Source organism: Amblyraja radiata, chromosome 4 (assembly GCF_010909765.2).
Source record: "Amblyraja radiata isolate CabotCenter1 chromosome 4, sAmbRad1.1.pri, whole genome shotgun sequence".
Classification (NCBI taxonomy): domain Eukaryota; kingdom Metazoa; phylum Chordata; class Chondrichthyes; order Rajiformes; family Rajidae; genus Amblyraja; species Amblyraja radiata.
The window spans coordinates 51,696,385-51,710,007 of record NC_045959.1 but is presented as its reverse complement, the minus strand read 5'-3'; the positions used below and the strand labels follow the sequence as shown (position 1 = coordinate 51,710,007).

Here is a 13,623-nt window from a genome sequence, read left to right as displayed (position 1 = left end):
TGCTGTGGTGGATGTTTGTGTTACATTTTTATTGTGGTTGTGTGTTCTTTATTATTGTACCGCTGCTGACAACCCAAATTCCACCGACCCTGGTTGTGTGGCAAATAAATTCCATTCCATTCAAATTGATCAACCATGATTGAATGGCAGAGAAGACTTGATGGGCTGAATGGCCTAATTCTTCTCCTATCCCTTATGACATTATGAGCCAGATTAATTAATTGTTGATTAGTCATCTAGCGGATTAAGTTAAAATCAAAACATTTTGACCACTGACTACTGTCATTGGACAACCAAGTTACTGCAGGAAGAAAATATCTGTAATTTAAGGTAACTTGGGTAAGGTTTCAATCTGAAATATTAACTTTATCTTTCCAAAAATGCTGCCTGACCTATTTGTATTTGTAATATTTACTTTTCTGTTTCAAGCTTCCAGCATTTTTAATATTTTGCTTTTACATCGCTTCTTTCAGGGTAATGAGTTTGTTACCATGAAGCTTTTTTTTTAAATTAAAGAATAAAGGAAGTTAATTTAATGTAGGAGATTGTTAGAAATGCCCTCTTATGATAGTGGTGGGTATAAATAATTTGTATTATTAGATGCTATAGGAATAAATTGGTGAAATTAGTTTTAGAAACCAAGTTAAAGATTTGAGCAACAATGCTTTCTTCTGTTATTTATTCTATTAAATCATAATTTTACTCGCCCTCTGAAACATTGCAGCATTTACTTATGTAAAAGTTTATTTTTGGTTTCAGATCCCTTGGGTGCAGCAGAGGACTACCTTGGAAGGATTAATGTCGAAGTTGACACTCCTGGCCCCAGAAATGTTATCAACTCCATACATCTCTGTTCCCGAGTTGGAGTTGTCAGAATCCACGCTCCCAAAAACCAGCAAGTATGCTGGCATAAGTATTTGAAGGATTTATGTTTTGGGTTTCATAACAGTTTGGGGAGCCAGGATATGCAAATTAATGCAATGGTTAATTCTCAATCACTTCCACGGCTGCCATCCCTTTTTGATTCTTAGCATGAATTGATGGCGTTGAAAGAAACAGAAGCTCCAAATGCTGGAGAATGTAAATTTGTGCTTTTGTACAGCAGCTTCAAGAACTGCAGTACTTTTCAGAATCAATTGAGATATTGGTATTGCCAAGCATCCTTTATTTAAGGGTTCCAGTTCAAACAGTTGTTCAGCATAATTCTTTCACTACAATTGCAATTGATGTGGGGTTGGGCACTACATTTTGTACCCCTTAATTTCCATCTCAAATGTGAAATTGAAGGTGGTAAATCATGGAAGTCTGATTAAATTTACATTTCACCACTTCTCCCGTACCCATCCACGTATAATCCTTCCTTTGGCTTAACATTTCGTGCCTCTTCTATCCTTAACTCCTTACCTCAGTTCTGTCTTTTCGTCTCTGGTCTTTGTCCAAACCATCTGCCAATCAAAAACCCTCTTGCCTGTGTAGGAAGGAACTGCAGATGCTGGTTTAAACTGAAGATAGACACTAAGAGCTGGAGTAACTCAACAGATCAGGCAGAATCTTTAGAGACAAGCATTAGATGAAGAAGGGTCTCTCAACCCAAAACGACACATATTCATTTTCTCTGGAGATGCTGCCTGACCCTTTGAGTTACTCCAGCTTTCAGGTCTACCCCCCTCACCTGTATTTGTGTATTACTCACGAGATTTTGTCCTGTTGCCTCCCAACTGCCCCGCCCCACCCACTACTGCAAGAGTCCAGGCCCAATATGTTGCTTATCTATTTGCACCAGAGATGTTGCCTGCCCCGGTGAGCTATTCCAGTGCAGTCTTTTTAAAAATGAAAAATGATATGCATGACAAAAATATGTTTGCGGACCTTGTTATTGTTTCACCACAATAAGTCATATTGTTTTTGTGGTACTACTGTCATTATTGCTATCTCAGTATTCGATACACTGAAATGTTTTATGCTTTTTGCCTTTAGACACTCGTAATGTCTGCTGAAGCAGGTGTAACAGCTAAACAAATTCTACTTCTAAAAAATGCAGGAAATATCAATGCAGAGCTGAATATTCAGGTAAGCTGTCAATTGGCTTTGAAAACAATTTTGTGGGGAATTAAGATAACCTTCATAGTTGTTTACTGGCATAGCATTAAATTGTGCTCTGTTGCCCTCTACAAATCATTTTGCTGATTAGCAAAGTCCCTCAAGTAAAATCCCATGTTCATACTGTTAGTCAGGTAATTACCAACTCTGTCCCAAAGTGTTCAAAATGTATCCTGTTATTTTTAATTCCATGTTTAAGCATTCATGTTCATTGTCTTCAATTGACTCTCAACGTTATTGCCTTTATGATAGGGAGCTCCTGATGCCTATCCAGTTTTTCTTTCATTTCATATCTACAATTTAGTGCATTTTTTTTCTTCTGTTGGTCAGGTTGCTGCAGTCTGTTTTTTACCGAAATGACTACAGTGGAAGTAATTGTAATCAGTCGGAGACTCTCAGAATTTTGCAGCACCACGAGACTGCTTAGCTCAATTTGCTGTGCTAATGTTTCCATTTTAACACTAATTCTTGTTAGGAATAGAAACGTAAACCTTGGTCAGCCAGAGAGTGGTAGCGGTGTGGAATGAGCTTCCAGTGGAAGTGGTGGCGGCAGGTTCATTGGTATCATTTAAAAATAAATTGGATAGGCATATGGATGAGAAGGGAATGGAGGGTTATGGTATGAGTGCAGGCAGGTGGGACTAAGGGAAAAAAGTTGTTCGGCACGGACTTGTAGGGCCGAGATGGCCTGTTTCCGTGCTGTAATTGTTATATGGTTAAGTGCATACACAACACTAGTTATTGGCAAAATCAGATGGCATAGTCTTGCGTTATATTTTCTCATTTTGGTGAAATCTGATTTCAGTTGGACCATGTTGTAGAAATTCCACCTGTGAATGGTGGTTGAGCTACAAATGGAAAATACTAATTCTGAATTGTCTCCATTGTATTTATCCTTAATCCATGAAATAATTTTATATCTGACGAGGAATGGAATGCACAGTGATGGAAGATGATTTTCCAAGTCGCTAATTGATCTGCATGCACTGCAACCTTTGTTCTGTATTGAGGTGTGCCACATCTACAAAGGTCATCTGAACCCTTCACCCCATCTCTGCATTCACTCTCTCTGTCTTGATAGAGCAAGGATAGAGCTCCATGGGTATATCTAGTTCTCACCACCTTCAAATTACAGTTTTCAGCACCTTCGCTTTGATTCCACTCCCAGCATTCAGAAGGTTGCATTCCCTTTGTGTATCAAAGGGCAGCACAGTGGCACAGCTGTAGAGTTGCTGCCTTACAGCACCACATATCTGGGTTCGATCCTGACAACGGTTGCTGTCCGTACGTAGTTTGTACATTCTCCCTGTGACATCTTGGGTTTTCTCCGAGTGCTCTGGTTTCCTCTCTCATTCTAAGACGTACAGGTTCGAAGGTTAATTGGCTTTGGTAAAATTGTAAATTGTCCTTGGTGGAAAAAAAATAGTGTTAGTGTTGCGGGGTGATAGCTGGTCGGCGTGGGCTGAAGAGCCTGTTCCCACACTGAATCTCTAAAGTCTAAATACTTATTCACGAAACCACAAGATATGCAGTAGCTGTCTTTTTATCTCTTCCCACCATTTTGGAACTCTAACACTCCTTCCAAGTCAAGTCGTGATTCCCTTGCACTTCAACCAATCGAGTAACCGGCATTTAATGCTCATAATGTGCACACTTCTACTTTGAGGAAGCCAAACACAGATTTGGTGACGGCTTTGAAGAACGGCTCTCATTGCCATTGTCTGCTACTTGAATGTTCCATCTCGCTGCCACTGACTTATCTGTGGGTAGTTTCCCACATTGTTATAAACAAGTCAAGGTAAACTTTAGGAATAGCACATTACAGCTTTTTGGATTCTACAGTTATTTCAGTAGCTTCATGTAATTTGCTATGTAATTAGAACTGGTATCCCTCTGTAACATTAATTCAAATGTGTTTTTTTTACTTGTATTGGCTGACTTGATAGGCATTCTCTGAAACTCTTTCTCAGTATTCAAATTTTGTTTGTAGTCTCTGTATCCCCTTTACTCTCATTTATTTGCTTGCTTCAGCAATAGTGTATCTCCATGGCAACCCTGGATATGACCAGAAACATTCCCTTTGCTCTATCAATCCTTCTCCCACCCTCTCTGCAGCTCAGAACTAACATTTCCCTCTTTCCCAAATCTGATGAAGGATCTGTGATCTAAAATGGTAACTCTTTACTTCTTTCAAACAGATGCTGTCTCGCCTTGCGTTTGTTTCCGTATTTTTTTTAATTTAAGATTTCCAGCTCATTTTAAATTGTTAATTTGTATTCAATATAAATTAATTCCTTTAACCACAAGCATTAAAAGGAGCTTGTCCGCTGAAAAATTTGAGTTAATATTTTGATTATTTATATAATTAATATTTAATCCTTAATTTTCCTTCAGGCTGCAGATTCTAGCTGTTTTCTAGTGCAGCCAGAAAATATCCACATTCGGCCTGGAGAAGAATCCGAAGTAGTTGTTTCACATACACCAAAGGATACACAAAGTGAAATACAAAGGTACAACTTCAATTTTTTTGGCTACAACTGATTATCAATCTTGATTACATAGAAACATGGAAAATAGGTGCAGGAGTAGGCCATTCGGCCCTTCGAGCCTGCACCGCCATTCAATATGATCATGGCTGATCATCCAACTCAGTATCCTGTACCTGCCTTCTCTCCACAGCCACAAGGGCCACATCTAACTCCCTCTTAAATATAGCCAATGAACTGGCCTCAACTACCTTCTGTGGCAGAGAATTCCAGAGATTCACCACTCTCTGTGTGAAAAATGTTTTCCTCATCTCGGTCCTAAAAGATTTCCCCCTTATCCTTAAACTGTGACCCCTTGTTCTGGACTTCCCCAACATCGGGAACAATCTTCCTGCATCTAGCCTGTCCAACCCCTTAAGAATTTTGTAAGTTTCTATAAGATCCCTCCTCAATCTTCTAAATTCTAGCGAGTACAAACCGAGTCTATCCAGTCTTTCTTCATATGAAAGTCCTGACATCCCAGGAATCAGTCTGGTGAACCTTCTCTGTACTCCCTCTATGGCAAGAATGTCTTTCCTCAGATTAGGAGACCAAAACTGTACGCAATACTCCAGGTGTGGTCTCACCAAGACCCTGTGCAAATTCTACTTTGTTTCTACTCTTCCTCAATAATTGCTCCTGGTTTGTCAAGGCCGTTAGCATCATGATCAATTTACGTATCCTTATTCTGATTGCATACTTCCATCCACACACTTTCTGGGATCATCCAAAATCAGTATCCCGTTCCTACTTTCTCCCCATATCCCTTGATTCTATTAACTGTTAATTCTGTTAACAGCTAAATCTAACTCTCTCTTGAAAACACCCAGTTAATTGGCCTCCACTGTCTTCCGACGGCGAATTAAACAGATTTACAACTTTCTGGGTGTAAATTACTCCCCTTCCTCCTCCCTGTCCCCTGTCCTTCCTCTTTACAATTTGCACATCTTCTATCCTTATCTCTCTTTCTTTTCATATCTGGCCTCTGTCCAACTATTTGCCAATCACAAAACCTGAGAAGGAAACCATTTTCACACAAATGGTGAGGATATGGAATGAGCTGTTAGAAGTGGTTTAAGCATGTACAATTACAAAGTTTAGAAGAAACTTAGAAATGTTCATATATAGGAAATGGGACTAGTTGAAGTGGATGCTTGGTTGCCCAAAGGCCTGTTTACGTTCTGTATAAATATTATTTTTTTTTCTCCACAGATATTGCTTAAAATTAACTGTTTGTTTTGAGATTTATGATGACTGCAATGTTTTACCTTTTTAATTATGTGACCATTTTAATCCCAGTGATTTTATACATACATACAAAAACAACTCTGTTTTTAAGTGAACAAATTGATAAGATGCTTGACAGTAAGGTCATTACAAATGCTACGCATAACAATAGAATTATTCTCTTTGTAGCCAATTGGTTATTCTAGTTCAGCCTTTTGGCCCCCAATATGAAGTTGGCTTAAAAGGATTGCTTTGGAAACCTGAATTGGATCAATCCATCTCTTCATCTTCAAGTTCCTCGGTGGAGATACCGCCAATTCTGTCCAACAAGCAATTTATGGCATGGGGAGGCGTCTCTCTGGGAAGGACAGTGTAAGTACCATGTTCAGTAAATTCTCTGGTGAAAGATGCTTTCCACATTTGCACCATTATTTTCAGCTACAGTCGAACACGATAGTGTGGTTACTATCACTTTTCATGTGACCTAGGAGCCAGTAATTTGATCCATCAAGCCTATCTTGAATTCATCTCAGAGCCAGCTGATGCAATCCTCCTCTTATCTCCCTGAAACCATACTCTCTCACGCCCATCAACTCCACGCCGATTCTCTGACCAGCCATGTATATACATGGTAATTTACAGTAGCCAGTATGTCTTTAGGATGTGGGAAGAATGAGCACCGGGGAAAACCCAGGTCACATGAAGAACGAGCAGATTCCATACGCAGCGTGGGAGTACAAGATCAAATCTAGGTCGCTGGAGCTGAGTGGCAGCAGCTCTACCTGTTGAGCCACTGCTACACAAGCCTTTCTTAGTCGCAAATGTAATTGACTGGTTTAGCTTTGTATACTCGTATAATTATCCTCACTACATATGGCTGGAGGAGGCACTGCTTTATTGGAAGTTAGGTGGTTTGATTCTGTTTGCTGCACTTCATGGAAACTTTGTAAAAAAGTTTTACTTTCTAAAGAGACATTTTGCTTTTTTGCAACAGAACTACACCATTCTATAGGGCCCCTTATTCCTGCTCTGGTATATCTTATGATAATGGATAATCTTTAACTTTGCCACCACTTCACTATATTAATCCACATCCCTTTCATACCCTACAAACCCAGTAATCTGTCTCGAATAAGCGAGTTTGGTATACCAAAAAATGCAAGGAATCATGGGATTTGTCAAAGGTCACTCGCTATAAAGAAAAAGCGAACGAAGCGTGGCTGCATAAGAGGGGGTGGGGGGGGGGGCAGATGCGAGTGGGAGACAGGGAGAGACTGGGCCGTCAGAGACATTCTCGGCAGCACAGACCCGCACCTCATCCGCAGCCAGAATCGATCCCGGGTCCCCGTGCCGCAAGAGCTGCCAAACCACCACTGGACTGTCGTCGTCAAATTGTGGAGTACAGAGGCAAATAAATAAATGATGGGTCTTTGCCCCAAACATTATGGAGGACACTGTATGTTGTTCCAATGACCAATGAGCCTGAGAATTGAGAGAATTTAGAAATCGGCAAAGGAACTCCATAAAACTGCTATGAAAAGAGTTGAATCCATGACCAAGCAAAGCACAAATGGACTGAAATCTTCTCCAGGTGTCCTTTTTTAAGAAAATATATGCAAAGATATATGTATCTTATTGACTGATAGAGGGATGATTATATTAGGGACAGAGGAAATGAAAAAAAGTCTGTGTAAGAAACCAAATGATCAACCTATTTTAAATGATTGTATTGCTCCCTTTTTTCTTATGTTGTCGCTTATTAAATCTCTTGCATTAATCGTATTAATTCAGATGATATAGTAAGTCGCCGAGCCACTCCTTCATTAGATGATCTGCAGATAATCATATAAAGAAATGGTTCTTGAGATCATCTGTGAAATATTTGTTAGACACCTTTTTAAATTTAGTTTTTTAATTAGCTTGCATGGTTTATCAGTGAACTTTTCTTACAACTTGCAGTCATCAGAAACTCATCCTTAGAAATAGTTCTTCAACTATTACACAGCAGTTACGCCTGTTGATCAAAGGTCAAGATCAAGACTGCTTTCAGGTAAGTTTTCATTCAAATTCTGTTATAGTTGCACTTGGAAACCAAAGGTAATTGCTGTCGATACCCCAAAGATGATTAACTGTGTTTCTAAGGGATGAAAATCTAAAATGCCGTAACATTTTTTTCTTATGGTCACTTATGGATGACATTTTCACTTTGGAACCGCTATCGCAACTCAGTAATGATTTTTAAATAAATAACTTGCGGAAGATCATCCATGGTTGTTTTAAATCCACGTTGTTGGAAAATTGGTGCAATTTGGAAGATATTGCAATGGTTGTCAAATGTATTTGGCCAGAATTCAGGATTAGCATGTTCCAGTGAGAAAGAAGGATAAGGATGGCAAGGTTCAGAACCTTGGATGATGAGAGATGATGTAAGTTTAGTCAAAAAGGACAAGGAACCATAACCAAGGGTTAGGAAGCTGAAACTGGGCAAAGCCATTGAGGAATATTAAGGAAGCAAGAAAGGACTTAAACAGGGTTTATATGGCAATAATAAACCAACGGGTTGAAAGAGCATGACATGTCCTTGCTATTTTATACATGCATTAAAAATTGAATGGTAACTGGGGAAAAGGGTAGCTCCACTTAAGGACAAAGGGGTGCATTTGTCCCTGGGGGCAGAGGAAGGGGGTCATGTACTAAATGAGTACTTTTCATTAGTATTCACCAAGGATAAGGACATGGAGGATAATGAGATCAAGGAATAGTATTCTTGCACATGTTGATATGACGGAGGAACAGCTGGCGGATCTCGAAGAGCATTAAGTAGATAAGGTCCCAAGACCTGATAGGATCTATCCTAGGTTATTGAGCAAGGCAATGGAAGACATTGCTGGGGAGATCTTTGTATCTTCTTTAGCCACGGTGAGTTCCCAGCCAGTGCTGTTCGACAAACTAGGAAATTGTAGGCAGGTGAACCTCAAATCATCTTTGGTTCGGCCACATTTGGAGTATTCTGGTCATCACATTACAGGAAGGATGTGGAGACTTTAGAGAGGGTACAGAAGAGGTTCACCAGAATGCTGTATTAAAGGGTATTAGCTGTAAGAAGAGGTTGGACAACTTGGACAACCAAGAGAACTTGGGATTGTTTCCACTGGAGCATCAGAGGATATGGGGTGACTTTAGATAACTGTATCAAATTACAAGAGGCGCAGGTAGGATAGATTTTTTTTTCCACTGGATGGAAATATCATGGTTTAATGTGAGAGGCGAAAACTTCGAAGGAGATTTACGAGGCGTTTTATTTTTTAAGACTGATGTGCCTAGAATGTATTGCCAAGAGGTGGTGGAAGCAGATACAATAGTAATGTTTGAGGCATTTAGACAGCCACATAAACAGGCAGGAAATGGATGCATATAGACCATGTGTGAGCAGATGAGATTACTTTAATTTAGCATTATGTTCGGCATAAATGTACCTTGTAACTAACTTTTGACTGGTGGCAGATCAATTTCCCTCTGGGATAAATAAAGTGGCATTGTATCGTTATGTCATGGGTCAAAAGGCCTATTTCTATGCTGCGCTGTTTTATATTCATTCAATGTCTAAAATTGAAATGTTATTGAATGTCTGTCTTTGTAGTTACAGAGTACATTTGGCCCTGAAGAAAGGTTGACCAATAATCGTGAATTGATGGTTTGTCCTGAAGAAGATGTCCGTGTGCATCTTTTGTTTGCACCAACACGGGTAGCTTGCATGTTGGCAAGTCTTGAAATTAAGCAATTGGGGATACATTCAACTCGGTCAGGAGTAAAATTCAGAGTACGTATGTGGTGCCAGATTAAGTAAAACAAAGCGAGCAAAGAGTGCTGTATAATGGATTATTTAAATGATTTGGATTTGGTTCATTCCATTGTCGAAGGGACTAATAATCCTAAATTACTTCCCCAATATGTGCCAAAAACTCAGAACTGTTAGATTCTGCTCTTAAATATAGTGTAGAGGGCATTAGCAAATGTATTAAAACCAGATGGGCCATGTCCAAGTTATACTTAAAATAAAGTCATGGAATCGATCAAAATAAAATGAAAATAAGTGTGTTCAAATATGTTCATGAACAGAGCAGAAAGCAGTGGTTTTCTAATATTAAATTTGACCTGTTACACAACAAAAAAACTTGTTTCTGTAATTAAGCAATAACGTGACTCGCATGAAATTTAACCTTACAATGTGATCGTACCAGTGTAGTAGTCTCTTCAAATGATCAATAAGCTAGGACTACATCTGATGCTAGGGAGTGCTGATACAGGAATCTGCAAAAAAAATTAAACTTGGATAAACAGATTCTGTGGGGGGGGGGGGGGCGGAATTGTCATAATTATGGATTGAGACCATGAATCATGACTGAGTAGAGAGGAAAGATAGCCGGCAAAAAGTGGAGGTGCGGTGAGACAGGCCAGTAGACGGGTAAAATCAGGAGAAGTGAGAGAGAATGATTTGAAGGATCCACAAGGGAGTGTTGTTGAGAGACAGGTGCAGATGGGTAATATTTGGAAGCTGATAAGGAGATAAATAGAGGTAGATAGAGCCAATTGGGGGAGGGAAGTATAAGGGTAAAGGCAGAGGGTGATCAGCTGCTGTTTAAGATAACTATTGCAGACAGGGCAGGTGCTCTACAAATTAATCCCCTAGTCAGCACTCTCGCCAACGTGGAGGAGGCCACATTGGGAGCACCAAATTTACTGGATGAGGTGTACTTGAATCTTTGCCTCCTCTGGAAGGGCTGTGGTGAGAGTGAAGGTGTAGAAACAAGTATTGCACATCCTAGTGTTTCAGTTCAGTTTCAGTTTTAGTTTGTCATGTGTACCAAGGCACAGTGAAAAGCTTTTGTGTGTTAACCAGTCAACGGAAAGACAGTACATAATTACAATCGAGCCATTCACAGTGCACAGATACATAAGTGAATATAATTTAGTGCAAGGTAAAATCCGATCAAAGATAGTCCGAGGGTCCCCAATGAGGTAAATAATAGTTCAGGACTGCTCTCTAGTTGCGGTAGAATGGTTCAGTTGCCTGATAACATTTGGAAAGAAACTGTCCCTGAATCTGGGGGTGTGCGTTTTCACACTTCTATTCCCTTTGCCAAATGGGAGAGGGGAGAAGAGGGATTGGCCATGGTGCGACTCGTCCTTGATTATGCTGCTGGCCTTGCTGAGGCAGTGTGAGGTTTCTGGGGCAATGCCAAGGATTAAGAAAAGATGTTGGTAGAGCTGAGCAGAGCAGTGAATCAGAGCGTTTTTTGCGGAAGATAGAAAGGGGTGATGGGGGGGGGGGGGGGGGTTGGAGATCCCATGTGACCTCATAGGTTTTGTTTGGGTGCTCCGGTTTCCTCCCACACTCCCAAAGATTTATAGGCTAATTGGCTTGGGTAAGTTGTAAAATTGACCCAACTATGTAGCAAATTGTTAGTGTATGGGTAGATCACTGGCTGCAGGGCCTGTTTCCGCTCTATCTTGAAAGTCTAAAGTAAAATCTAAAGACAGGAATTGGGAAGAAACAATAACATCCTTACAAGGAAGAGATGCAGTTATGGTGGTTGTGGGAGTCGGGGGACAGTTTGTCTCTTGAGATGAAAACAGCATGCGCCTATCTGCAGGTTTGACTTAATTGGGATTGGTGCACAAGTTAATAATCTGCCTGATATAAAACTGTCCAAGTTTTACAAAATGTTGATAATCAAGCACTTTACTTTCTCCCAGATTCCACTTTCAGGTTATGGAGGAACAAGCAACATCATACTGGAAGATGTAAAAAAGACATCAGGCAGCTATGTGCTGAATTTAAATGATATTGCGCCAGACAAAGTGAGCAAGATCAGTTTCTACATGAGAAATACCGGTTCTCGAGCTGCTTATGTCAAGGCAGCTTGTTTCAAGGATTTACAGATAAAAAACATTATGACTACCGAAGATATCAAAGTTTCTCCAGCGCAATTTGTACTCAAAGAACGGACTCGACAGGTAAAGGTGGTTTCTTAAAGAAGATTGCAGCTTATTTCTGATGTAACAAAATGTATTTTAATTTACTGATCAGCTTTAGCCCGTCCCATCTCATTCAGCATTCTGAAGGGACCATGCGCTTCAACTCCCTGGTTTGCTCTCCCATCTCTATCAAATGTTCTCCCTATTTGAGTGAGAAGGGATCAAGTAAAATCTGAGCATTTTTACAAAGGAAGCGGCAATTCACATGCTCATTTTTTTTTGTCTGCTCACAATGTTATCTTCTCTGCTTTGGAGAAACCAAATGGAGAACGGATCATTGTTTTGAAATCCATTCTCGTGCAAGGCTGACTTTTGCCTTTGTCATCTGTCTCTTTTCTATCTCAGCCTTCTGCCTGCAGTTTTCTAAACGGTTCCATTGCAGCTTAAGAAACAGCATCTTCTCTCCATCAATGCATTGCTGCCCTCAGTACTTGACATTAAATTCAACAATATCAGATAATCTGGTTTTGCTATTTGTATCAGAATTGCCCAATTGTGTTCTAAGATTATCCACCTAAAACTTGGGTTTTTCCCTCCGTCTACCTAATCTGGTCAGTATTTCTAACTTTCTCTTTAATTTGGATTTAACCATATATAACAATTACAGCACGGAAACAGGCCATCTCGGCCCTACAAGTCCGTGCTGAACAACTTTTTTCCCTTAGTCCCACCTGCCTGCACTCATACCATAACCCTCCATTCCCTTCTCATCCATATGCCTATCCAATTTATTTTTAAATGATACCAACGAACCTGCCTCCACCACTTCCACTGTAAGCTCATTCCACACCGCTACCACTCTCTGAGTAAAGAAGTTCCCCCTCATGTTACCCCTAAACTTCTGTCCCTTAATTCTGAAGTCATGTCCTCTTGTTTGAATCTTCCCTATTCTCAAAGGGAAAAGCTGATCCACATCAACTCTGTCTATCCCTCTCATCATTTTAAAGACCTCTATCAAGTCCCCCCTTAACCTTCTGCGCTCCAGAGAATAAAGACCTAACTTATTCAACCTTTCTCTGTAACTTAGTTGTTGAAACCCGGGCAACATTCTAGTAAATCTCCTCTGTACTCTCTCTATTTTGTTGACATCCTTCCTATAATTGGGCGACCAAAATTGTACACCATACTCCAGATTTGGCCTCACCAATGCCTTGTACAATTTTAACATTACATCCCAGCTTCTATACTCAATGCTCTGATTTATAAAGGCTAGCATACCAAAAGCTTTCTTTACCACCCTATCTATATGAGATTCAACTGTATTCTTCAATTCCCTACCATTTACCATGTACGTCCTATTTTGATTTGTCCTGCCAAGGTGTAGCACCTCACATTTATCAGCATTAAACTCCATCTGCCATCTTTCAGCCCATTCTTCCAAATGGCCTAAATCACTCTGTAGACTTTGGAAATCCTCTTCATTATCCATAATCTTGGTATCATCTGCATACTTACTAATCCAATTTACCACACCTTCATCCAGATCATTGATGTACATGACAAACAACTGTATTCTTCAATTCCCTACCATTTACCATGTACGTCCTATTTTGATTTGTCCTGCCAAGGTGTAGCACCTCACATTTATCAGCATTAAACTCCATCTGCCATCTTTCAGCCCATTCTTCCAAATGGCCTAAATCACTCTGTAGACTTTGGAAATCCTCTTCATTATCCATAATCTTGGTATCATCTGCATACTTACTAATCCAATTTACCACACCTTCATCCA

General features: G+C 40.0%; 1 protein-coding gene across 7 annotated transcripts in view; it reads left to right on the top strand.

Moving 5' to 3' along the window:
- The window catches only part of cep192 (centrosomal protein 192), a 112,668-nt gene that overhangs the window by 69,430 nt on the left and 29,615 nt on the right, over nt 1-13,623 (top strand). For all 7 annotated transcript variants that reach the window (XR_004411717.1, XM_033019432.1, XM_033019431.1 and 4 more), the window contains 7 exons: nt 760-899; nt 1,978-2,070; nt 4,495-4,610; nt 6,042-6,224; nt 7,812-7,902; nt 9,493-9,672; nt 11,610-11,870. Coding sequence is in view for 6 of the 7 variants with exons in the window: in XM_033019432.1 (XP_032875323.1) it covers nt 760-899; nt 1,978-2,070; nt 4,495-4,610; nt 6,042-6,224; nt 7,812-7,902; nt 9,493-9,672; nt 11,610-11,870 (1,064 nt within the window). In the remaining variant the exon portion in view is untranslated. The remainder of the gene's footprint in view (nt 1-759; nt 900-1,977; nt 2,071-4,494; nt 4,611-6,041; nt 6,225-7,811; nt 7,903-9,492; nt 9,673-11,609; nt 11,871-13,623) is intronic.